The sequence below is a fragment of the Zonotrichia albicollis genome, chromosome 2 (assembly GCF_047830755.1).
Source record: "Zonotrichia albicollis isolate bZonAlb1 chromosome 2, bZonAlb1.hap1, whole genome shotgun sequence".
NCBI classification, from domain to species: Eukaryota; Metazoa; Chordata; class Aves; order Passeriformes; family Passerellidae; genus Zonotrichia; species Zonotrichia albicollis.
The window spans coordinates 114,867,746-114,895,533 of record NC_133820.1 but is presented as its reverse complement, the minus strand read 5'-3'; the positions used below and the strand labels follow the sequence as shown (position 1 = coordinate 114,895,533).

At 37.9% G+C, this 27,788-nt stretch overlaps 1 protein-coding gene across 5 annotated transcripts in view; it reads right to left on the bottom strand.

The window, feature by feature from the left end:
* MAP3K7CL (MAP3K7 C-terminal like) overlaps positions 1–27,788 on the bottom strand; it is a 53,632-nt gene that overhangs the window by 18,158 nt on the left and 7,686 nt on the right. Inside the window, exons 1-5 of one of the 5 annotated variants that reach the window (XM_005487138.4) lie at positions 19,410–19,844; positions 17,167–17,300; positions 16,556–16,664; positions 8,578–8,636; positions 212–327 (exon numbers count right to left, since the gene is read on the bottom strand). In XM_005487138.4, the coding sequence (XP_005487195.1) occupies positions 212–327; positions 8,578–8,636; positions 16,556–16,625 (245 nt within the window). In that variant the 5' untranslated portion in view covers positions 16,626–16,664; positions 17,167–17,300; positions 19,410–19,844. Of the gene's footprint in view, positions 1–211; positions 328–8,577; positions 8,637–9,003; positions 9,024–16,555; positions 16,665–16,902; positions 16,983–17,166; positions 17,301–19,409; positions 19,849–27,788 lie in introns of those variants that run through there. The other 4 variants (XM_074536097.1, XM_026793572.2, XM_074536096.1 and 1 more) reach the window with 4 other exon arrangements.

The following is a 27,788-nucleotide window of genomic DNA, read 5'->3' as shown; positions in this document are numbered from 1 at the left end:
TCACTCCAGGCCCTTATAAATAGTCTCTCTCCATCTTTCTCCTAGGCTTCCTTCAGATACTGGAAGGCCACAATTATAATATATGTATAAATACATATACAAGCATATATGTATAGAAGGTCAGAAAATACAGTGTTAAGCTTTCATGTTTCAAAAAGGGTTTTGCAAAGAGAGAATATAGGACAGTAAATCCTTTGGGAAAATTACTCACTTTCTTTCTTCCAGCAGAGCAATTTCTTTCTTGACCTCGTGGTACTCTTCTGCTATTTTGCAGTGCTGTTTATACACCTGCATAGATTCCTTAGAGTCATGACAAGGAGGCAGAGGCTTTAAGAAAAAGAAGTTTTTAGAATGAAATATTAGTTTAAACCCCACATATTTTGAAAGATACAATATTTATCTGAATCCCTGTGAGAATACCTAAAGAATTTTTCCCCTTAACTGCAGTATATGGCCAACTATTCCTAGTGATGGCCTTTCAAGGAAGGAAAAAATCCAAACCAGTTCCCTGCATAAGAATATGTGTAAAACTTCAAACATATGTGTAAATCTTCAAACATTGTGAGAATTTTCAGAACTCTTCTTGTCAGCTTTGCAAAATATCCCTGAAGATTTTTCAAAGAAGGATTTCTCCCTTGGCTCCCTCTTTTTCAGCTAGAGCGATGTGGAACTGCTAAAGCTGATGCACTGATCAGACCTATCACACACGTCTTTACACTGCCAGGAACTGACATCATTGCAGCTACATCATCTTTTTTTTCAGTGCATCCTGAATGTAATAAATATGGCAAATAAAACCAAGCTGTCCTAGGACTCCTTATGTAAATTTCATCAAAATTCTTGAAAATACATTTTGGTTAAATGTAGGTGCTTTTTGCTCCTTAAAAAAGAATGCATCTTAATTCAGGCTTCAGGTTTGTCACATTTTGGTTATAACACTTTCAGGAAGTATTTTTAAGTCATTAGCCATGAATCTATTGACTGTAAATGAACTCCAAATAGCATGCTTGAGCCACCTGTTTGAAGTAAAAGGAAACACTTAAAATAGTTAATTTACTGCCCATTTAAATAACACCCAATTGCCTTCTGCAATATTAGTAGATTGCTTTGCATTTCTTGCTGTCCTACCTTGACTCTTGTGTGTAGTATAATATTCCCTTAATGACATTATTAGGAAAAGAAAAGCCCAAGTAGGCAGACTTTTCCTATTTATGATCTTGTAATCCTTTTTTTAAATCTAAACTGAAAATTTAAATTTTACTAAACATGTTCAGAGACAAAGATGAAAAACATTTTTGTTCAGGAGACAGAGTGAGCTGGCTTCAGACATAACCCAAAGCACAGATGTAAGCAATGTATGGAGCTTGCAAGTACTTGTAGCTGGTATGTGATTCCTCACTGAAATTTTAACAGACACTCATATTCCATAGTCTAAATTTAAAACTGCTGCAGCAGGATTGTTTCACAGCACATTGTTTCATTCTCCCTGATCTTGGAGATTTTGGGAACCCAGGGAATGGGCAGCCCAATATTTGATGAATCTAATCCCTAGAAAAGGGCTTTTAATTGCATTTCAGTGTGGATGAGCAAGAGCACCATTCATATAGCCACCCAAATAATAAGCATAAATTTAGCAAGACTGAATATAGAAGTCTCAGTGCTCTAATCCAAGAATGTGTGGATGAGCCAAAGCAGCATCTCTGCTATCTATCAGAGATCAGCCACCAAGTGTGTCACAATAAAACAATTTTGAACAGTACCAAGGGGAAAGTCCCCAAACAGTGATACTTCAAAAGAAAAACACGACAAAACAAAGCAGAAAAGACCATTTGCATTTGCTTCCAATTTAATTTCCACTAATCTAGCTGGTTTAAACCAGTTTAAAAATTAAAACAGTGCTCAGTTTCTATATTCCAGCTTCCCACTCAAAAGATATATATAGAGAGCTAAAAATTATCAAGTCATGCTGAAACTTAGTATCTAAGGCTCACTTAGAACCAGTTGCTGACTTTTCAACCCCTTCCTATTATTATTTCCTCTTCAGTGACATTTTCTCTTACACTGATAATTTAGCACTTAAATTAAACTTAAAATGAATTAAACAATCAGTTTACTAATTTCTATTCATAAAATTATTTTCAAATTGTCTGATGGTAGTAAGCACTATATCAAGAATATTTTAAATTATTAGTGCGTTATTTCTTTAAAACATTAATGTTACAGTGTTTTCAAATGGCTAGATAGAATATAATTGGATCATGTCATGCAGTAGTTTGGATTGGAAAGGACCTTCAAGAACATCAAGTTCTAGCCCCTCTGCTATGGGCAGGGACACCTTCCACCAGGCCAGGTTGCTCCAAGCTCTGTCCAGCCTGGCCTTGAACACTTCCAGAGATCGGGCAGCCACAACTGGAGAACTTGGTTTGCTCCTCTGTAATTTGGAAACTACTAAGAAAGGCTCCAGAGACATTATCTACAGCATCCATGAGCAGTTTCTGGTCAGTAACATGTGAAACAGGCTTATTTAGCAAATCCTTTCTCCTGCAATAACATGGGAAAAGGAGAGATACAAATCTCCATTCCACATGGAAGGACTTTTTTAACAGTCTGTGGCCAGGCAGCTGCAGATACTGCACTACAGAATGCCCAATGGCATTCCATGAAGTCTGTATAACATCTTTATGTTAAGGGATTGCTAGTTTACCAAGGTGGCTAATTTAAGAAGTCCTTAATAAAGTCCAATTTGCAGTATGTTTTGGTTTTTTTCAGTCAGAAGTAAACAACCATACTTTATTTTCCTCTTAGAACAGCCTGAGTTTGCTGTATCTTGCCTGTCCATAAATTAATATAAATAAAAGCATACCTGCTAGACAAGCAAAAGCATCTCTGCCAAAGTAGGTTACATTTAATGGCCACAGTTTCTGCTTTTAATCCTGTTTACTTCAGGCTTCAGTGTCATTCACCCTCATTTTCCTGTGCTGGCAAAACATGCATGTGCAGCACCTCTATCTTGCTCACAAAGCTAGTACAAAAGCTACAGCTGTAAGTTATACTGGTGGTCTGCTGATTTTCAACAAGGTCTGATTTTTCCTTGTATTTTGTTGAGTAACTCACTATAACATTGAGAAATGTCCTACAGAATTCAGCAAGTAGACACTGAGATCCTTTTATAGACCATCCTGAAACTGCACATATATATATGGATCTTTACAAGACATATGAACTGTTTATTTAGACTTTTGTTCAGAATCCAGACATGAAAGATGTTGGAAAATGACATGAAAAAGCAGTTCATGAAGAAACAGAAAAACACAGAAGGTTTGAGGTGGAAGGGACTTGCTTTCCTTGCAGGAGAGGGGCTCCATTCCTTTAATCATTAAAGCCTCTTCTCTGCCTGCTTTTGAAGGCAGGTTGAAGGAGATCTTCTAAAGAAAATCTTTTCTGGGGTGACACAGAATGAAAGTTTTCAGGTTTGGGCTTTTTTTTTGCTTCATTCACATGACAAGTTCTTTTGCCTTGCCATATGAAAATCAGCATTCCACATCCACAAAACTGTAGAGTTGGCAGTGCCACTCAACTGTTCCAAAGCTTTAAAACAGTTGATTTTTTAAATTCACCATCATTGCACTTATGTGTTTAACTGTGAAAAAAAATTAAAACTTTCTCCTGCAAAAGTTGAAGTTTCAAGAAAAAATTGTATCAGACTGTTTTTCCAGCTCATGTGAACTTGTCTAGAAGTCTTCAGCACTGATCTAATTAAAGAGTAGTGTCTTGCTTTTTGTAAATTTGGTAACTTTCAGCTGAATTCTTCTGGAAAAGTGGAAAATCCAATGCTAATATTTTGAATGTGGCCTATGTTCATTTTATGGCCTTGTGCTCTTTTCTATGACAGAAAAACCCACATTGTGCCAAGCAAAAATAGCACATTGCAGCTATATTTTGTTGTGCAACTGGAACTCTTCCACCAGTTTCAGATACCCATCTTAGGGTGCATCTAGTCTAGTCTGGTTTTACTATGAAAGTAAACAGTTCTCTTTCTTCCAAACAATTCAGGTCAACTGGATGAGAGCAATTGTGAGTTTTGCTCTCCTTTCTGGGAGATTTTCCATTCTTTTCTAACCTTAGTATGATGCTCTGACTTGGTGAACATGCATACATGTTAATATACATGCATAAAATGGTCTTACATAATCTAAGACCAAAGTTATCACAGCAGCATTACAGGAGACTTATCAAGTTCATAGGCAATCAGATCTAATTATAGACCAACAAAGTCCTCTAGGAATTCTGATGGAAACCAATACATAGTAAAAAAATTACAGCATCCTCTTTAAAAACACAATATGCTTTTAAACTTTCTAAAATTAATTTATGTGTCCAACAAAAATCCTGGCATTCAGTAGAAGCAATTAAAGTTCCAGAGTAAACAAGGTTTCTGCTAAATGCTTTATCACCCACAGCACAGTGCCCCTTTCATAACATTTGCATTACTTCTTTTCTATGAGTATTTTCTACTAAAGTGAGAAAAACTATCCTTTGACTTAAGGTTGGATTTTATACATGGCTGGAGCTTTTTCTCCGTAGCAGCAATTTTATAGTCATCTAATGACACAGATTTGTAACATGAAATATGACATAAATTTCTCTCAAGCTCACAATTTCATGAGACAAGATCATAGAACCATTGAATTGTTTTGTGTTGGAAAGGACTTTATAGATCACCTCCTTCCAAGCCCCTGCCAGGGACACTTTCCACTAGACCAGGTTGCTCAGAGCCCCATCTAACCTGGTTTTCAAAGATAAAGCACCATAGAACACCCTGTAGAAACATCCATATCTGACTTGTGTTCTTTCCTCTCCAGCATCCAGCTGTCAGCTGCAATAAAGGTTTTGATGGGGAGCAGAGAGATGAACTGAGCAAGTCCCAGGAAGTGTTGGAATGGGACAGGGCATGAACAGGGCATAGCAATGCAGGTATGAACACCAGATACCTCCTCTCCATTCAGTGACCTGAACAACAAGGCCTTGGGTGCTGATGTAGGTTTCTAAATACAGCACATAACCCGTAGTAAAATTTCTGTCAGAGGGTCACTGTGCAGCTCATCAAGGAAGTGCCTTGCAAGGACCCATCCAGACAAAGCAAAGGTTAAATTTTCCCAGTGCCAGAGTGCCAGGTGTAACCAGCCCACCCTTGCTGCACTGCCCACCACATGGCACACACACATGGGACAGAGGAAAAACACCAAAGCTCAAATTAGCAGTATTGCTTGTCAGTGGGAAGCAAATAATTTCCAACACTGCAAACAAAAGGAATTGAAAACAAGAAGTTTATTAATATGAGTTTTGTTTCACTGATAAGTTAGCAGGAAGTTTAGTTGTGTGTGTTTGGTTTTTTTTTTTAATAATAAAGCTGCAAATATAGCTTAAACTGACCTGTTCTCATATGAAGGGCTTTCATGTCTGGTTGACCACAGACCACATATAAATTTTGATTTAAAGTAGTTGAGTAATTTTTTTACAAATTGCTTCTCTAAATGTGTAGAAAATGTAACAAGTAATTTGAAAATAAATTTTCAAGTAATTTGAAAATAAAACACAGTAGTCTGAAGATAGCCAGTACATTAGAACACACAGACTGATCATTTTTATTCTTTGGAAAGAAACTGCAGCTAGAACTGTCTTTTAGTAAGACTCCTTACAGAGAATTAGCTTTTTTTGCTAAGTCTCCTAGAAAGACCTTCTCTCCGGCAATTCCACATGGACCTCTGTAGAGCTTGGCCAGCAGGGTTTGTTACCCTGCCAAGGGGAGGCTGCACTGAACTTTGCCCTGCCATTTGATACTGCTGCCCAGGGAATAGGTATGGAAGAACTGTGGAGGAAAAGTGGGACCACTAGGTAATTCTGCCCAAATAGCCAAGTTGTCTGCGAAGGCCTAACATAGGAGGACGAGAGCCTGAAGCCTAAAACAGAGGTGCAAATTGCATGGTACTCAGGCTGTGGTCTGCTGCCTGCATGCATAGAATTCTAAGGCTCTGATTTTCCAAGTGACTCGCTGAACTTACATAGCTTTCAAGCTGCTTTCAAAATCCAGCCTAAAGATCAGCTAATTTAGGCTTTTTGTTTGTTTTTAAAATGGGTTTCAAAATTTTCCTTTGTATGCTTGAAATCTGTAAAGTTATTACTTTTTTTTTAAGGTGCCTATTACTGTATAGTCACATAACCTGCATTTATAGTTTGCTTCTTTAAATAAAATTCAAATGTTTTTGACTGTATTTATGGCACACTGATGAAAATCTTGTGGCTCTCAGATATGATATTTTTATTATGAACACATGTACCAGCATTCTTACAGATTCAAGCATTTCAGGCTGCTATTGCCACAGTTGATTAAAAGATTCATTTACACAACCCTTCATGTGTGTGCTCTGTATTAATGCACTTTAGGACAGAAAAAAGCATGGATGGAATGACAAGGGACACCACCATTCACTATTTCTGCAGGTCCTGGTGAAGCCCATTTTACCTGTTTCTGTAATACAGGAGCTACCTGTTTCAAAGCTGGCATGAATTGCAAGCACATGCCATAGAGTTCTGGCAAACCTGCAGCAGTTTGGATTGCAGCGATTGAAAAAACCACATTGATTGAATTAATAAGAAATGTAATAAGGTAAATAATAACTTTGTAACAGGTATTGATTGTTTCAAATTTTAAAGATTAAAAATACTGTAATCACATTAAATAGTTATCACATGAAACTGTAATCCAGATTGACAAAAGCAAGGAAATTCAAGTTTTTATTGCTAAATTGGAATGCAATGTTATCTCTGCATTGGCTCAGAGCCTTGCATTAACTTCACTGCCCTTGGGTGAACATAAAGGCATTGCAATATAAACATGCACATAAGCTTGAAAACAAAAGGATTAAGTGCTACCACAAATTTTATACTTTTAAGTGGTTGAGTCAGACAGGTAGTTCTCATAAGTTATCCTTCCAGCTACCCTGATATTACCAAGAGAGATTATGAAGGATAATAAAAATAAAATTATATTAACCAAAGCCTTTGATTGTTTCTTTTAATTTGTTATCATATTGAGATTATGAGAGTAAAGGAAGGTTTTCTGAAACAAATGCCAAGTACTTAAGAGACCAATTGGGTACGCTTAGAGGGATTGTTAAAAACTTTTACTGAAGGGCTATTATATATCCAGAACACTTGAATGCTTCCACAGGAGCATTTTCAGCCTATCATATTTAGAGATATCCCATATTTAGAGAATATTATAGATTCTAGAAATGTAAAACTCATAAAAGTCTTAATAAAAAAATCATCACTTGTCCTGCAAAGTAGTTATACGTAATGCTAGTAATATTGTTTTTATGTATCAATAGCAGCAATAATAATCATACGTTGCTCTTTTAGAGCAATCCTTACTTACTGGTCTTAATGCTCTTCAACAAAAAAGGTAAAAATTATTAACTTAATTTCAAAGATGAACAGAGAGATGAAGCAACTCCCCGATTAAGCAATGTGTCACTGAGAGAGTTGGAAACAAAATGCAGATTCTTTACTTTCAATTCAGTGCTCCAGCCATGAAACATGATTGCTTTTCTCAAATGGAATTCTTCTAAGGAAAAAAAATACCGATCCTGTTTGCTGCCCTGGAAGGTTAGTGGAACAAAGAGGTTAGCATACTACCTGGTTCCTTAATTCCTATTTATGCCTAAAGAACCTGCCCATATCCTCAGGATGAGAGGGATAGAGCAAGAAGAGTCTCTGTCATCCTCCATTCCTTTCTCAGTCATCCTTTTGGTGAGAGCAGCGGGACAGAAGCGTCGCCCTTGAAGCCAGCAGCCACCCTGTGCTGCCTCACCAGTTGATGGGCACAGGAAAGATGACATTATTGCACAATGAGTGGTCTACTAATGCCCTTCTCAATTTACAGTCAGGAAACAACTGCCTTCAGAGTGAAATATCAGAGGAAGTCTGAATGCTCTTGGGAAAACAGATGATCTGAAGTAATCTACCAAAGCCAGCAAACACTCCAGAACCAGCACAGAGGAAAGGGAAATAATCCCTGGATGCAGAACTGGCTTTGTGCCTAGAGAACCATGGAGTTGCCATCAATTGCTCACTATCCAGAATACTGGAGGCCCATCATTCTGTGCTGACAAATCAGACTGGTCACCAAAGGATTCTCTTGGAATGCATCTGAGAAAACTGATGATATCAGTCATAGCACAGCCTGCAGGCATCAGAGTCTATAATGCCCCTCTCATTCCTCCTCCCATCAGTTGAACAAGAACTCTCTTCATTGCAGTGCAGCAGCACTGCAGGAATTGGATGGAAAATCTTAAAAGCAGGCAAGATTTTTAAAAGAGTAATTTCCCTGTGGTTGGACTAAAAATTTTCTGTAGGTCTTGAAAAAACAAGGTTTTCTTCTATGGATATATACAGTCTTATTAAATGTTAACCGGCTAGAAAAGTACCAAGAAAACCTTCCACTATAATGTAACAACCAGAGTCTTTTATATAGTAAATGTGAAGTAGAACTGTCATAAGAGAAGAAAAGTTTACCTGCAGCTGCTGATCTAGTTCTGGAAATGCCAAAGAGAAGTTTTCAGGGGAAGCATCATCTAAAAGGTAAACACAATGTTAAAAGTTTTTGTCTGCCAAAGAGGGCATTTCAAGTAATCTGTTTATTACAATTCTATTTTACATATATGGACAGTAATATTGGGATCCTGAAAACACCCCCACATCTTATCTTTTACACTTGAGATGCCTCAGTAGAATCCTTGAAAATACTAGTAGATTGGTAATAAGAAAAGTTTATGTTCTGGAAATACAGAAAGTCTATTTTGCACTGCAGTGATTAAGAAACAAAGCAGTTGGTCCAGTAGAACATACAGTAATTTAATAAAACAAATAAATCTAAACTGTTTTTTTCCTGAGCTCTCTCCACTACACTGCTGAGTAAAGGACTGTCTTAAAGGACTTTACCTGTCAATTATAAACCTTATGGGCTAGAGTTAGTTCCATCATGACAACAAACCAAGCTGTGTTTTTATTTATTTGTTTGGGGTTTTTTTTGTTTATTTTTAGAACAGGCTTCCAGCAAAGGTGGGACAGATTGCACCAGTTATGTCAGGGTTGTGATGTGGACACCTGCCCACTAGTAGCTGGCCTGAGATCAGAAATATGAATCGCACTTGGTAGCGCCAGTGCAGTATTTCTTTCTCAGTGACTTTCACACTCTCAGTTTTGCATTGGACTGTGATGACTGTTTATTCATCTTACTACAGGTTATGGGAGGTGAGGAGAGTGTTACTATTAGCTTACAGTCACTTATTTGTAATGTGTCAAAATTAAGCAAGGATTTTTCCTTCTCTTCCAGGAGAAAATTGCTGTCACAGGTCAGATCCTGCAACGTGCTGTGTACTTGTAGGCTTGAACACAGCAACAAAACCCCAACAAGATCAAGGGGACCTCGTATCAAAGAAGGATTCTAAAAGAATACAGACCAGGATCTAAATTATTTCTCAAATATTTGATATCTCTTTCTCCTGGCCTCTGTGGTTATACAGCAAAGGAGGCTGGGGGGAAAAGTAAAATAAGTCACCTTAGCCTATATAAAATAAACATACTGGCTAGCACATGGTCAGAGCCTTACTCAGTAATATAGCTAGAGCTGGGCAGCCTCTGGGAAGAGGAGAAAAAAAGTACTGATACAAAAGTAAAAACTCTTCAATTTCCTCAGGAAATTAAGTGAAGTTCCTGTATTTTCGTGGAGTAGTTTTCTTGCTGCATTATCAAAAAGTCATACCCATGTCATGTGAGTGTCTCCCTTCTTTCTTCACACCATATGTCAAGCATGCCCATTCTGGAAAATACTTAAATTGCTTTAATTGTACAGAATTGTATCATGCTAATGTGCAAGTGTTTATCTTTAATTTGCTATTGCTTTCTTGTACAATATATAAATAGACTAATATTCTAAAAGGAGAAAGATGAATCATATGGCAAGGCTAAAAGGAAGGACGGAATAAGTCTCGGTGTGACTAGGGCTACAGCTGCTCTGCAGGTATTTGGCTGAATAGCTGTTAAATATTCTGACAGAGATATTGGACCAGAGTCATGGATGGCACTTAAACTGCTATTTGTTTTGGCAATTCCAGCAGTACAATCTTTGCTACAGGAGCTTTACTGAGGGATCTTGAACATCTTTAAAATTCAGAAAAACACAGCAAAAGCAACACTCCATATGATTAAAAAAAATTTGAAGAAACATCAGAGAGTAATTACATTTTCATAGGATCAGCTATTAATAAGAAAATAAAATTAATGCTGTCTCAGAATATTGGAAAATAATACTCTGAAAGGAACCAGTTAAAAAGTTTGGAAGTACATTATAAAGGATGGAATAGAGAGAGAAATTAATGTAGAGGAAATCCTTTCAATAAACAGATGTTCCCTGCTTATTTTTTGAACTCAAGTGACTGAGTCAATGGTACTAAAAATAGAATGCACTGGTATCCTAACCATTATGACATACCATAGTACATTTTATAATGGGCTTGCCCTAGCATCTATTGAACAGCTGCTAGGGTTTTTTTTAGTTATACTAGTTTAAGACTTGTTTAGATCATCATCTGATATGCAGAACATCATCGAGAAATGCTGCAGACTTCAGTGTTTTGAAATTATCCTGAGTTCCTAATTCTCTTTGGCTCTTCTGAGAATTTCAGCTGAAGTATTTAGTTTACAAAAATTAACAGAAATCCTCATAGCTAACTACAGTCTTGTTTTTCACAAAAAGAAGAACAAAAGGCTTTCCCCACAGCTTTCAGCGAAATAAATTATTGCCCCAGATCAGTATTTCGCTGTTGTCAAAGTAACAACCACAACAATAACAATAAAAATCACTTGGTAATAATTAAAACTTAAATTTCACACAAGGGGAAAGCAAATGAAAGCAGACATTCACTTCCTAAAACTTTTTTGAGGATGTTTTCAGGGTGTCAAGAGGAGAGACAGAAACTCTTGCATTTTTTTCAGGAGAATTGCTATTGCCCTTACCAGCAGAATACCAGTCAAAATCACATTGACTTCTAGTCTTAAAAATCTATTGACTCTGAAAATCAGATACAAAAATGTCTGAAATGCCAATGAAATTATTCTGAAGATCAAAACATTCTCAAAACTATCTCCTGGTCTGTTTGTTCTTTTCTACTCTACCACTCCTTAACTAGAAAACTGAACTCTGAAATACCTTTTTTCTCCCTTTTCTCAATTAACTATCAATTTTTAATGAATATCTAGACTATTATAAGGAATCACTTATATAATCAAAGACCTCTTTTATAATAGAGTTAGTGGCTTTTCTGTACCACAAATCCCTGAAAATATCTAGGCTGATTCTTCACCAGTTATGAACATCTTATCCCTATAGTCACTATAAAGAAACACATAAGGAAAAATTATTTGTAATTCAAGCTGGATGTTGAAAACTTATTTCGTTTAAAATAAAAATATATTTAAAAAGGAGAGATAGTAACTCACTGCACCTGAAAATGAGTCAAGATTTTGGTCAAAAGGAAATAAGAAAGAAGGAAAAATGTACATGTGCATATTATGGCCATACCAGCAAAGTCAGCAGCACTATCCTGTGATGTGAAAGAATCAGATCACGGATTTCATTACAGGCACCTAAGTTAATGTATCTGTCACATGATTTCTAAATGAGTAGCATTTCCTGATTTCCCAAAGATCCCACATCTAATTTTGAAGTTCTATATTTAAAAATGCCCTAAAGACAGATACCCTGATTAAAACCTGTGTGGTTTTAGCCAAAGACTCAGTTTGTGTGCTTGAAATAGTGTGATTTTCATGTTTGTTTTATCAGCTTCACATGCTCACTTGCTGCTGAAAGCTGCCATTTGTTACAAAGAGTATCTGAACTCTATTAACTCTGAGATTGGCTTTGTACAAAAAACTCACTACTAGCCCTGAGGCAGCTGATATACACTAAAGTTGCACATTTGAGAATGAAGCTTGATTCTGGAAAGCTTCACTTATTTAGTCATGTTCTGGGCTCCTGGAGATTCCAATATCCCAGACCTCCATCATGTAGTCAAATGAGAGAAATCCTTCACATGTTGCTGAGAAAAGATTTGGGTCTGGCACAATGAAGTGTAGTACCCAAATCTTTTCCTATATGGCTGTTCCATTTCACTGAACTGTGAGCTAAAGGCAGTAAATCCTTTAAGAATAACATCTGATTCACTTGCAGTATAATCTTGAAAATTAGTTTCTCTATGATCTTCACTAAGATAGAAAGAAATAGATTATAAAAAATTTAAATGTGTTGAAAGCACATTAAGGTTGCTAAATCAAGCACTTGAAACTTAGGAAATGCCAATCACAGCTCTGCTTCCTTGAGTAACTGAGTTATGATCCAGTATTTAATTATACAGTCAGGTCCTATTTTTTTTTCTCCTACATGTGTGGGCCAATATATTCAGATCTCTTCCTCCTAAATTAAAGAATTAAATTGGTAACATAAGTAGGCTGCTATCCTGTAAGTGGATCAGCCCTTGCACAGGAAAAGTGCCCAAACTGAACTGCAAGCACCACAACTTGCACCAACAACAGTGGCAAAGCGCCTGTCAGGGTCCAGCCTCAGCCCTGGGAGGGCTGTGAGATGCAGTAGCTCTGGGCCTGGGCACTGGCAGACAAGCACAGACTCATCAGATTCATCCTGGAAGGCTGTGTGGCTAAGTGACTGCAACTTGGCACTGCTCTGTGCAGCTCCAGGGCTTCTATTCCCAGCCCTGCCTGCCACGACCTCGCACAACCTCGCAGTTACCTCACTGATAAAATAGTGGGGAACGGCCACTGCCCCACCCAGGAATAGGATGTGAAGGCTTGCTCAATAATGAGAGTTGTGGACCTACAAAAATAGAAACAGTCCATAACAGAAGAGGTAAGAGCAAAATCCTTCTGCTTCATATACCTTCATTCAAACCTAAGCATCCTCAGATGAATGTCCCTTTGAGGCTGTCTCACCTGATTTCCCATCTAATCCCCCAAGAATCAAGCCCTGTAGGTTAGGTGTAGATTTATGAAATTAGCTCTGCACATTTTAGCCATATATTTTAGCAATCCTCACTGGCTGTCAATCAGTGTGCTGGAAAACCCCTGGAGCCATCACAACCAATATGAGGGGGGGGGTAAGAATTTGAAGGTTGCTTTTGAAGAAGCCACCACTGCAAAACGGTTTAGCATGATAAACTACAAAAGCAAAAAATTCTTTGTAGTCACTAGGATAATGAGCATAAAGAAGAGTAAAATAAGTAATTTTGCTATGCTTGCAAAAATGTGACGCTGTTCCACTCTCTGTCAGGTTCATTAGAAGATGTTTTGCCTTTGTTGTCAGTGATTTTTTAGTAAAGTGCTGTCAGAGGTAGACTAATTTCAAATTAAAGAACTCACTAACAATTTCAGACCCAGTCATTTATCACCACATGTCATGAGCAGAACTTTCCAGCTAGATTCAAGCTTTTATTTGAGAAGGCAAGGTAAAGAGAGATGAACCTATCCCTTTGAATCTTCCCTTTGAACTATTACACGAAACAAATCCAGCTATCAAAATCCCATTAAGTTCATGTATTTGTAAGATTGATTAAAATTAGGACGTACTCAATTTCATGGGTAACATTAAATTGATGCTGACAAACCACAATTAATTGTCAACTTTGGAACATTTATTTGAATCTTGGAACACCACATTTAGTTCAAGCTGCATTAGTTTCCAAGTGATATAAGGTAGGTTGAAATAGTTTGTTTCCAATTCATTACTCTAAAATGGTACCTTAAGTCAAATTGCTGTGACAGAGTGCACAGACACACCCTGGGAAATGTGTTAGTGAACTTGAGTGAAAGGGCCAAACGTAGACATTTATATATACAGGAATAAGAGATACACAATAAAAATGTCTTATATAGCACCCTCTGATGGGCTGCTTCTGAGACTTTTAAGGAACTGATTACTCTACTATCACATTAAAAATATCTCACAAAGCTGGCCAGAATTTCAGTCATCAGGTGCTGACAAATAATGTAAGACACATTATTTCTTGTACACTCAGGACAGCTCTGGTTTTGTAGGTCAGTTAAAGTAATTTCTTTTCATAAGCTGAGAGTAGTTTTTCCTTTCAGTGCTCCTCACACCCACTGCTTGGTTACAATCCTAGCCAGTGAGATAATCACCACCCAGAAGAAACATTCCATTTCCTCTTTTTATATCCAGTTATGCTGTCAGTTCCTCCTAGTAAGCAGTTGCACAGCCCCCGGAAGGAGAATGCAGCCTTTCTTGGCAAAATGTGTCACTGTGCCTTTCAAGTGAGGTAGAATTTAAGGAAAAGCTTAAGTCAGAGAGATTTCCTCACCACTCAGCCCTTGCCAAGAACTTATTGTATCCTAGCAGTGGATGAGCTTCAGCGGATGCTTTACTATCACACATCAGGTCACTCCTGTTTGGACTGAAAACAAATATCCTCATCAAGGAGAAAAAAGGTGAAAAAATATAAAAGACTAAGGGGGAAAAAGCACCTACTACAGAATACCTAAAAGTCTATCTTCTGAATGTTTTGTGGATCATCTTAAAATATGTTAAATACTTGTTTGTACTCTCTTGATTCAATTATACTTTGCTGGAAATTTTCACACCTATTAAAAGCTTATTTCCTTTGTCTTCTTGAAATATACCTAACATAAAAGCAGGTGAAATTCTTATGGTATGGTAAAACAATAATGTTGGTTTAGACCTCCTGGTAGCCCCCAAACAGATGTGATGCAGAGGGGAGCATGGCACTCACTCTACTGGTTGCTGTTTTTTTTTTTTTTTAATCAGTACTCATGAAGATTCTGGACAGCATACTGTAGGAACATTTGGATAATACAATAAAGGATTCAACATTTTAACAATTTTAACATTTGGAACAATTTAACAATATGTAGAAGAAAAAGATTACCTTTCCCTGAGTTTATTTTTGTAAAGGTTAAGAAAGAGGTTGGAATTATTAGCAGGATAAAAAGGTAGAAAATAAAATATGATGCAATGTTAAGGAAGTCAGGCTTCCTGCCTTTCATGTTCCCCTCTTGCAAGCTATTCACAACCTTGTCATTTCCTACTGCCGTCTCTTGTCACAAACTACTCTGCTCTCTTTGATTTTCCCATGGTCTCAGCTTTCCCTGACTTGTTTTCTGTGTCTCACATTAGCATTCTTTTTTCATCATTTGTAAGAGTGTTCCCCTTTCTTTTACATCTCTCTTCAAGACCTATCTATGCCATAATTCCTGCAGGAAATTTATCATGTGACTGTATCTTGAGATATTTGAATGATTCCTTACTGGTCTCTGTAATAAAAAATGTAATTACCAGGTTATTTTAATTTATGAAAAAGGCACATAGATTATCACATGTTTCTTTATATTCTTTGTCCTAATCTTTCTTTGTCACTCATCCTTATGAATTGAAAGTTAGGGTCAATAATATATGAAGATGTTTGGTTTTTAATTCCCTTGCTTAGGGGATGAGATTGTATTTCAGTATTGTAGCTGAAAATTAGTAGTACACAACAATTTGCTAGGAAAGATAACGCATCTTCTAAAATATTTTTAAAATAGAAAATTGCATTCAAGCTGAGATTCTGTTCACACAAACCTCAGGCACCAACCATCATACTATTCTACAATGCAAAGAGTCCCATAAAGCTCTCAGCAGCATAGGTTTCAGTTGTCCTTACACCACATGCCATAAACACATCTCAGCCCTGGCTCCAGGCACTCACCTTTAGCAAAAGCAGCAGCCAACTTTTTTTGGATGCTTTTAAGCTTCCCCTTTGATTTATTTAATTTTGACTTTCAGTGTTTGGCAACAGCTCTCTGGTCCTTAATAATATTGAAGGTGCAAACTGATAATATTTATCTACACCAAAGGGTCCATGTGTGTACAGGGTATGTTTGGGGAAATTAATACTCCCTCAGCATGAGCTGATAGGATAAACATCAATGAAATTCTGCTGCTGTCTGAGAGAACGTGCCATGTGGGGCACCTGTTTCCTGAAACCTTTCACCAAGCTGGGCATGTGTGGCACTTTCCAACCTTCCCCCTAGAAAAAGCCTCTTCCTCCTCTAGACAAATTTATCCTTTTACTTTTCCTGTTTTGCAATTCCACACAATCAGACGTACTGCACATGCAGGTAAATTTGGTAGTTAATTACCATTCTAATTGCATTCCACAAACCACTGGAAGAAAGTAAAGATTAAAACTGTCAATCTAGTGGATTTAGTCTAATGAAATTGTTAATGGAAACATTAAAAGTTATCAGACAGGAAATCTGACCACAAGATACCACTCATGAAAAAAAATCCATCCATTACACTGGACTACATTGGATATTGTAAACATTGGTAAGTTAATGTAAAATTTAAAGCAGTTGTGGTTTAAATTTAAAAGCATTGTGTTTTACTCCACAAATTGAACGGTACCTGGGGAATCATTAAGGCTGAAGGCAATTCGTACCGGCTTATCAGCAGGTACCCTGGCCGTGGTGATCATGTGGGCACTTGAGTCAATGCTTTTACTTGTTTGCTCCAGCTGCAATAATACAAAAAATATATTTATTACAGAGCATGTGACATCATTCAACAGAGTTTTAATGCTTTTCATGCACTTTCCCATCCTAGCTAGATGTTTAGAATCAAAGTCAAGGGAGCGCCATTTCTCTTTTCCATTTAAAAAGAATTTAAGTGAAATTCAGTGCAGAGACTGCTTTTATTTTTGCTATTTATAGATTAGAAAGAACGATGGCAAAGGAAGCTGCCTCTCTTCTCACCTGCTTGCTCCCCGCCATTGCCCCTTCAGCAAGCCTTGACTCGTGGCAATACTGCCTGGTTCTGAAGGTGAAGAAGGAAGAAGGGGTGGGGAGTTGAGAGTAACATGACCCCAGGGCTGCCCTGTGATTGGAACTGTGCACACCACTCCACATGGTGTCAATGAGGAGGCACTCATCCTTCTACCTTCCACCCAAACTCCCCCAGCCCAAGTGTTCCTGCAAGTCACACACTTCATGGCCAAAAATACGTGGGGGTCTCCAAACCTTGGTGGTGATTCTTCAGTGGAAGTCTGTGCAGGTGTAGGGGTCTGTCTGCATGGATTTGGCTCCTGGGTTGGGACCTTACTCAGTCCTCTGTCTTTCTTCTGAGACCATCGATTCCAAAAAGTGATTTTACCCTGTGTGATGTCCATTAAGAAAACTGCTAGTTCATTTCAAATATGGCACTAAAGAACTGTTGGGCAATAAAAGAATTAGCTACTAACAGTATAATTAAAACATGTCTGTGCCCTCAGAAGTTATACTCTGAGCTCTACTATTGAATGAACATTCACTTTTGAATGAACAGTTTTGGTTAAACTCTATTGAATAGCTGAATGCAAACAATCCCCTTGATTATCTACACAAAGCTGCTGAAATTCAAAGATATTAATCTTCTGATTAGCACCATGTGTTGAGAATGTGAAGTTAGTGGGACTTTGTGCATGCAAAAGATCTGCCCATAAAGAAATTATTTTAGGACTCTGGACTGCTATCCAGCACACATTGTATTCATACCAAATGGGTGGACAATTATGCTTTCAAATTACCATAAAAACTTCTTAGGGAATTAGAAACCAAATTCATCAGGAAAATACAATGAATTTACTAACTCATTGTCAGCAGACAACAGAGCATTTAGCTGGTGAAAACAAGAGCCAGTTTCCCAAGCCAATAGTCTTGCAGTTTTACAGTAAAGTAGCTATTGTACTGCATGAAAATGCTACCAAGTCATTCCAATTCATACTGAATTATTTGGCAGTCTCAAAAAGTCAATAGAACAGAACACTGTTTCAGGAGTATAATCTTCCTTGGTGGTGTACAAGTGAATCAAAGACTTCTCTGGCATCAATGCCATGCAATCAGTAGAAGAGGATCAAATTTGCATTGGGTCCATTAATTTCAGCATTTCTTGTTTATTTGCTTTGTCTCTCTCTATGTTTAGCTACCAGAGTGATACAGTTACTTGTGACTTGAAGTGTATAATCTTTTCTTACAAATAATTTACAATAATAACAACAAATAATCTAAAATCCTTACTTTGAATAAATTTTATTTGAAGCTGAAAGTGTCTATTTTTGCTAGTATATGAAGGATATCAGGGATTGCTCTTAATTTCCCATTACTAGTATTCAAGACCCACAAAAATGGATCTATTATCTGTGAAGCAGAGGCAAAGAAAAGCCAAATAAATTGCACCCATGTATGTTTTAGATTCAGGAAAAGACCCTTGGAGTCAAGTGAAATATTTTATTTTGAAGTGCATTGCATCAGAGTAAATAATTTTTACCTTCTGAGCATTCTTGATCTTTTCCCCTCACTTCATAAGAAACATCTGAGACATCTCATTGTTTTTTTAAATACAACAGAATTACCAATGCAAAATTCGTAAACATATTTCCCTTCCTTACTTCCCAATACAAGGTAAAGAAAATATCCTCTCCAAGTGAAGAGATTTTAAGTGATAAGCAAATCCTTAAAAGAAGGCTTTTCATTGTTCTGTGCTGTTAGTACACTTTCTCTGACACTGACTATCTCAAGTGGTCTTCCACATAAGAGTATACTTCACATTTCACATCATAGCCTAAGAAATTAAAAGGATGCCTTCTGCTAGAGTTTTTAAAGTTGCCACAACAACATTGCTACCAGACTGTTTTTTATCCCAATCACATACTCTGTGGTCTGCAATATTCTTAAATTAACCCTTTTAACCATCTACTCTGTGAGGGAAAAAATCAATACCTTTTCAGTAAGAAATGATGAATTCTATTGAAACACAAAAGAAAATTTCCATTTTATTCTAATTCAGAAGATATCTTATCCTGATACACAGCATTTACCCTGTTATCATTTTTTTAAATTGCATTTATCCCTTCTCTCCTTTTTTTTGTAAAGTCCTCAAAAAAGGATTTTTCTCTTTCTCTCCATCACAAAAAGCAATCACAGAGAACAGAAAGGGATGGAAAAAGTCTGTGTGCAAACAAGGTGATACTATGAAACATGCAGATCAACTGCCCCTAATTCCCCACATCCTTTCCCCATGAATGAAGAACAATGTCTCTGTGGACAGAGATGAGAGTGAGTAGGCAACCTGGAACTTAATCAGATTTAATGAGCAGCTCTCATCTTCTCAACAATTGCCTATAGAGCTGGCTGGCTGCTGTTCCTCTGTAAAAAACCTGCAGCAGAACTCAGATTAAATGCTCTAGGTTAGATCTCTATGGATTTTTGCACACCTGTTGCCTTACCTCACTTAGCGGAGTGTCTGCACTTGTATAATCCAGGGCCAGCCACTGCCTTGGCTCGTCGTTGCCTTTATGGAGTAAAGCTTCAATAAAAGAAAAGGCTGCACCTGCTGCATAGCAACAAACTGACAAGGTCTGAGAAGCTGAGACAGCTGTCAGGGCAACATGCTGCTACCTGCACTTCCCATAGGCTTTGCTGTCCCAAAAGATAACCCTTTTCCACAATTCTGATTTTCCTTCCTCTCCTTGCCAGGGATGAGAGATTATGATGCTGTCACACTTCAGGGAGGAAAAAATCCTTCTGTTACAGGCATTATTAAACAGCAAACTGTGGTGAGCCCAAGATTTTTAATTCATTAGTCCTGGCAAACCTGAAATACAAACAGACTTGCTTCATAGGACAGGAATGTTTTCAGCATGACCCAATCAGTGTCTGTGTCTATTCCAGCAAACTGGCAAAGATAGCATGACTCCAGTCAGCAAAAATGTCTGCAGCTCCAATCAGCTTGGGCTGACTCTGCCAACTTGGACTGGCTGCAAGCACACTCTCAAATGATAGCAGGGACTATCAAAGCTAACAACAACTGATGCACTCGGCCTCTTGGGCTCACATTTGTTTTGGCTTTGACTGAGCCAGGCTTGTTGAAGAGAAGCCACTAGCCCTTCTCTTCTGAGGAGATAACAGGCAAATCTCAGAATGTGTAGGCTGTAAAAGCAGATGTATTTATAGAGCAGCCAGTGATGGCAGTGATAAATGAAGCTGACTCAGAGATTTGACTGAACTCAGAGGATTTCCCAGTGTGATTTCAGATAGCTTTTTTTTTTCAAACTACTGGCAAGCAATTTAATAGATAAATCTTGAAGTATTACAAGAGATTATTTTCTTCAGTTTAAAGTTTTATTTTCTGTTGTCAGAAAATAAAAGTTTAATCCCTGTCATGCACATGTACTACCTACATGACTTTGACTGAGTGCTATCACTGTCATTGGAACAAGTGGAGAAAAATGGAGAACAATTACAGAATGATTTTACAGAATATCTATTGTTTTGTGCTTGAAAAGGGGGTCTCCTTCAAAATGTATGTGAAGGTATATTTCATCTTTAAATTCCTAATGAAAAGAGCTTCTCTAACCCAGATCTGCATAGACACATTCCTAGATTCCCCTGGCTCAGCTGATATATAGAGAGATTGCTGGACAAATAAAGACATGAAGGGTTAAAGTAAAATTTTCATCCTTCCTCACTCTCTCGCCTTCTGACCCTAGACCAGGACTGATCTCACCAGGGCAAAACTCTGGAAGCTGCCAGTTACCCTTATGGCCTCAAAAGACCTTTCTTATACTTCAAAATTAGTGAACTGCAAAAATATCTGACCCACACTACCTTTACCCCAGGAATGACTTGGGAAGGCATTGGACAGCTACACCATTACTTAGGTATCTCTTGAGGCTGTCTTTAACTGCAGTGGGATTTCAGAGCTCTGGCCCAAACAGCTGGTAGAAAGCTGGACTGCACCTATGACTACACTGACCATTTTCTCTTCCCTTGATATGTTTCTGAAAAGATTGAGGGTTCCTCCCTAAATGTCTCCTTTGGAAGGGGCAGAAGACAGATTTGCCTCTGGTGACAACCATTATAGCAAATAACATTCTACAGCTCAATATTATCAGCAATTGGTATTGATGTCCAGCTCCACATCCAATTACTGTGAAAGTATTGGTAGATACAGAAAATCCTGGCTCCAGTGGAGTCACAAAAATATTCTGCATCAGTTTTCATGGAGCCAGGGTTTTCCCCAAATCATAAGATATTGCTTTGTATGGACAAATGGTACTCAGATGGTGTTGATACTTTTGTTACATGCCATTACATAAAAGCCTAAGAAAGGCTCCCTACATGAAATCTTAAGACAGGCAAAGTTTCCAGCAGCCATGACAGCAAGGGTCTTGGACATAAATGATGTCTGAATAGGGCAGGGTGCTTTTTCCCAGATGGCTCTGACACTCCACATTTCCAGACTGACACTTCAGTTGCACTCACTTTAAATACCATGTGCACTTGCAAATTAAGTAGATCATCATTTTATGTGTTGCAGCCACTGTGTCCATGTTTTTTTGAATTTCACTGTTTCTAGTTAAATCTGTATTATTCACAGACTCATGGAAGCACAGAGCTTTTAGGGTTGGAAGGGACCTCTGGAGATCACCCTGTCCAACCCCTCCTGCCAAGGCAGGGTCACCTGGAGCAGGTGACACAGGAATGTGTCCAGGTGGGTTTGGAATATCTCCAGAGACGGAAACTTCACAAGACTCCTGGGCTGCCTGTTCCAGTGCTCTGCCTCACTCCATGGAAAATGTTCTTCCTCATGTTTGGGTGAAACTTCTTGTGCAGTTTATGGCCATTGCTCCTTGTCCTGTCACTGGGCACCACTGACAAGAGCCTGGCATCATCTTCTTGTCACCCTCCCTGGAAATATTGTATGGGTTATTGAGATCTCATCTCATCTCATCTCATCTCATCTCATCTCATCTCATCTCATCTCATCTCATCTCATCATCTCATCTCATCTCATCTCATCTCATCTCATCTCATCTCATCTCATCTCATCTCGTCTTCTCCAGCCTAAACAGGCGCAGCTTCCACAGTCTCTCCTCCTAAGAGATGCTCCAGAACCCTCATCATCTTTGTGGCCTCTGCTGGACCATCTCCAGAAGCTCCATGTCTTTCTTGTCCTGAGGAGCCCAGAACTGGACACAGTTACACACTTCTGTGAAGTGTGCTGCCTCTGAATTGTGGGCTAAGATCCAAAACTGCACAAACCAAAAGGACCCAATTTGCATTTAAATATCAACTCTGTGCTATACACAATTATTAGTCACCTGAAATCACTACTTTATGGGAGGTGGCATGTTTTTAAAATGTGAGACTGTTATAGCATTCTGCATACAGAAGATCAAAGCATCAGGATGAATGATTTGACTGTAATTGCTTTATCAGCTATCTATTCTTGGGATAATTGTGCTAAAACTCTCAACAATATAGACTCAAACAGCATATTTTAAAAAGTTCTTTAAATTACTTTGTAAGAGTAAACTAGGGAAGATCTTAATTTTAAACAATGGGGAAATTGAAGTCTAGGATGCTTCAATTTGTTCAAATTAATAGTCCAAGGCATTTGCGCAGAGATAAGTCTCACAATTCTTACTTACTAAAGAGATTATTAAAATAATTGCACCAAAACAAATTAATCTCTAATTTCTAGCAACACAAAAAAATACTTCTTCCTGACAGACTGCACATACACCTTACAGTCATCTCTGTGAAAATTACAGAATGCTGAGTACTCCAGGGTGTTGTGGGGTTTTTTGTGTTTTTTTTTTTTCTTTTTGTTTTGTTTTTTTTGGTTTTTTTTTTTTTTTGTTTTTTTTTTTGTTTTTTTGGTTTGGTTTGGTTTGGTTTGGTTTCTCTGTGTGTGTGTGTGTGTGTGTGTGTGTGTAGGAGAACAGCCTGCCCTGTTCCTTTTTCAGAATACTCTTAGTAATCAGGTTCCTGGTATCCAATCAAAAGTCTTTCAGTCCTGCATCACATTATGAAACTGGTGATGTGCTAGAGGAGGATATCACATTTTATTAGTCAAAAACACCTGAAAGGAATATATACTACATTAGGAACTATGGGACTTACTGATATTCAGCAGTGGAAACATGCAAATTTTCAAAAAGTTTTAGGATGAAGTAGCAGTTATTTTACAGATGTTAAAAAAGCCAATATTTGCAATCTAATAAAACACCTGTTGCCTTCACTTTTTAGCTGTGCTACTTTCAATTCATCTCAGTGTCCTAGTATAAGTAGTATTTTAGTAGCATATGATCTCATTGAAGCTAAAATGGTGTTTTGCAGATTGCCAGTCACTATTTAAAAATACACTTTAAATATTCTAGCATATGGAAGATGTTCCAAGAAGAAATCAACTAAAATATATATATATATTGCCTAAAAACAATCCAACATCCCATATCCTGACAACTGGAGCAACCAACAGAGCATTTCCTTAGTGTTCTTGGGTATTACCTCCAGTGTCCTTGCCTAGGTAGTGTTTTAACATAGGTAAAATAATGTACTTTCACCAAAATTCTATTCTCTGAAAGGCTGACCCCCATCAGATTAAATTAAATCATTAATACCAGCAGCAAAATACATTGTGCACTGACTTACAAAATTTGCTTATAAATAAGCAAATTTATAATTAATGGCAAATTGATATGCAGTAGCTGAATTCACTTACATAGGATCACACAGGTTTAATAAAGGATATCATTGCCAAGAAATTAAAGATTGGCTTAATCAAGGTAATGTGGATTTAAAGGAGCTGAACCCAGCAACTCAGCAATTTTTACATCTGCCTTAAGATCATCTGCAAATAACTACACTGTGAATTATTTGAAAACCTCAGTGGTGAAAAACTCCATCACTTCCGCAGCAAATTCCAGGTAGAAACTGTGAAAAGCTAATTCTGCTGAAAGAAAACTGATGCTGCCAAAGACCCTTGTGAAACTCTGCATGGAAAACAAGATGAAAGTTGAAGTTAGAAATGTTACTGGAAAAGCTTCACTATTGTCAGAAATCAACGGGTGCAAATTTACACACTTTATTCACATCTGCATAGAGATGCTGCAGGGTTATTGACAGATTGGCATTAATATTCTCAAACATATGAGTTACCTTTGAAAACCAATTATTTCAGACAACTTTTAATCCCTTCCTTACACCTAATCCATACTATGACTAGAAGTAGCTGTTCACAGAAACCTGCTCTTCAGTGCTGCCCCTCAGAGGGCACATTCTAGAAATTCATTGTATCACAGAATGGCCCATGACGCCGACAATTTATTTACAGCCTGGGTTGGGAGAGACCTTAAAGACCCTCTGGTTCCAAACCAGGCATGGGCAGGGACACCTTTCACTAGAACAGGCTGCTCCAAGCCCTCTCCAGCCTGGCCTTGAACATTTCCAGGGATGGGACAGCCACAGCTTCTCTGGGCAACCTGTGCCAGGGCTTCACCACCCTCACAGGGCAGAATTTCTTCCTAATATCCCATCTAAACATAATCTCTGTCAGTGGGAAGCCATTCCCTCTTGTCCATCACTCCCTTGTCTAAAGTCCCTCTCCATCCTCCCCGCAGATTCCCTTCAGGTATTGGAAGGCTGCAATTAGGTCACCCTGGAACCTTCTGGTTTTTCAAGCTGAACACTCCCAGCTCTCTCAGCCTTTCCTCATAGCAAAGGTGCTCCATCCCTCTGTCCATCTCTGCAGCACCCTCTGGACTCATTCCAACAGGGCCAAGTCCCTCTTGTGCATTTGAAACCTACTGACTGTGCTGCTGCTGACTGTTCACCAATATGCACATTAATGTAAAATTCCTTAATTGCTTCAAAAAACTGCTTTTGCTACAGCAATTTTTGTCCAAAAAAGAACCTTGATGCCTCGTTCCACGTTCATGCTAGCCCCTGGTGACAACCTTGTTTTTGATTTTATGGTTTTCTTCATATTATCATCCATAATAATCTAAAAGCAAAATGAAATCTCCAAACTAAACCTGTAATGATCTTTTAATAAGCTCCACTGGCAGTACCAGCTTTAGCACCATGAACTAGAGACAGGCTGCTGTAGCTCCTGTTTGAGGCATCTAAACCCTGAATCCAAAACAGAATTGTGCACATATATTTTTGGGGGGAAATTGTATGTTCCAGGTTACAATTTAAATAATCAAATTGTCTGTTACTTGAGAAGTTCAAGTCTTCAAACAAAATTAGAAAATTACTACTGAACTAGCTAAAAGAGAAATAGCTCCCATTCCATTTACCTAGTTCTTAGTTTTACAGCCATAAATAAAATCAAAGTGGTTTAAAATGAACTTAACCAGCAATTAATATAGCTCACAATTCTTGGAAAGTTTCAGAGTGCTCTTTGTGCAGAGAACTGGCAGTTTGTATTACCACAGCTTAGCAATTGACGATATTTAACTTTAAAGCATTACTTTCAAAAGTTACAAAAACTGTGGCAAACAGACATGACAGACTGGTTTTGAATTTTAAAAATTTCAAAAAACAAGTATAAGAAAACAGTTTCAAATATTTTTCCTTCTGCAAATTTTTTGCAAGCCATAATTTGCCATTAATGATTACAAAAAAGTGAAAATTAGGAAACATTGTCTAATTTCTTGCTGATGTACCCCCTTTCTTTAAAGTTCTGTATACCCATATATTAGATTGTTTTGCTATTCCTCTTCACACCACCATTCAGAAATTTCACCATAAACTCACTTAAGCTTCCTTAAACCAAGAAATGGAGACAAAAGGTTATAGCAGCAGGTTTCTGTGAGACTGTTAGATGCTGTGTAAAGACTCCTTGTGTTATTCTATTCAGGGAGAAACATCTAAAGCATGTGTCTGGAATCCTCTAACACAGGCAAGTAGAGATACATGCCCAACTGAAAATAATCTATTCTTCAGACTGCTGAGAAGTCTGCAGAACATTTTCAGCCTTTTGGAACCATACATCATGCAATGGTGTCATACAGCTGCTAATCCCACTTGATCTAAGATCTTCCTTATTTTCCATCTATTGATGGTCTGGGATAGTTTATTATAACTCCTAAATCTGACAATAGATTAATTGAATAAGCCACACTGTTGTTAGTAACTTAATCTACATCATCAGTGAGTAAAATCATTAAAAAATTTTTAACAGTAAAAATATTGTACATGGCACTCTTTCATTGTTTCAGCTTGGAGTGTGATTCTAGTATGTAATATCAATTACTAACTTTCAAATTCATATTCCTTTGTAAGTCTCATCAGAACAGAGCATTTTCTTTTGTAGTTCTTTGTACATGCCAGCAGTAATAGAAATTCAACACTGAAGACAAATTGTTTGCTACATTGTATGGTAGAGAACTAGAATCATGGAGGCACAACTTCAAGGAAAAGACACCTCTCTAATATCCAGCCCAAACCCTCCCTGACACAGCTTCATGCCATTCCCTCAGGTCATCTCACCAATCACCAGAATCAAGAGATAGGTGCTGCTTTTCCACTTCCACTTGATTTGAGTCAGTTGTAGACTGTAATGAGGTCTCCCCTCAGTCTTTTCCTTGATGCCTACATTTTAGTCAACAGAACTCAGAACCTGAGCCATAAAGATGCACAATAAACATTTATACATTCACTTTACTGTACTGTGTTAAAAAAAAAAAAAAAAAAAGGTAAAAGAATGTCAAATACATCATGGATAAAATCTACTTTTGATAACCAGTGAACACCTAGCCTGCAGAGTTACTAAGATAAGCAATACTGATAATGAAACAGAGTTTGAGCAATTATCCTTCAAAAGAAAAAAAGGCAGAGATTTCTTTATGGTTTGATTACTGTTTCAAGAACCTTAACCCAAATACAGGGTTTGAAATGAAATCTGCCTGATATTACTGAGTCTTGGACTCATTAAGGTTGGAAAAGACCATCAAGATCATTGAGTCCAACATTTGACTGGACACCACCATGTCACCTTCGCCTTGGAACTTCAGTGTCTGATGACATCCTTTAGCTAATATCAATGAGCTTGGGGCTTTAACAGCACGATGTCACATTTTTTATTATTGTTGTTGTACATATTACAGCACTGGTACATTCACAATGACCTGTTTTGAATGTATATTAGAAAATGTTCTCTGCTCATTCCTTATATGTAAACTGGATTGCACTACCTAAAGGATACCTTGGTTAACTGTCTGTAATGATTTTATTTATTTATGTATCTATATATATATATTTATATTTTTATAGATGTCATTTAATTTTTAAAAACACATAGTACAGTCTTCAACATAACAGGTTTTTTAGGCAGTGTGTGTGACAGCTATAGTGGGTCCATAAACTGCACAGATTATTTGGTTTAACAGATACTGTTGTGGTGTGTTGCAATATCCTGTTTTACCTTCTCCCTTCCCCCTCGCCCCTCGCTGAGTGTGCCCTGTCAATCAGGCTAACATACCAGCAAGGCGTCGTGTGATAGGTGTCCCTAGTCCCTTGAGACCCTGCCCCTTCACCTGGTTGGTGGCTCACCTGTCCCCTCCCCTTCCCCTGTCCTGAGCTTAAAATGTTAATGAGACCATGTGGCCTGATTCTGTTAGCAGCAGTGGCCCGGTGCAGACATCTCTGTACCCATGGAATAAACATCTGGCTACCTTCTAGCAGAATCCACTCCCTTTCTCTCCACCATCGCCAGAAGCTCTCTCTCCTGAGGTAAACGGAGTCCTGACAGCCTGGATTTGCCCCGCTGCACTCTCCAGCAGCCAAGGTATCTCTGGGGTAAAACACCGCAG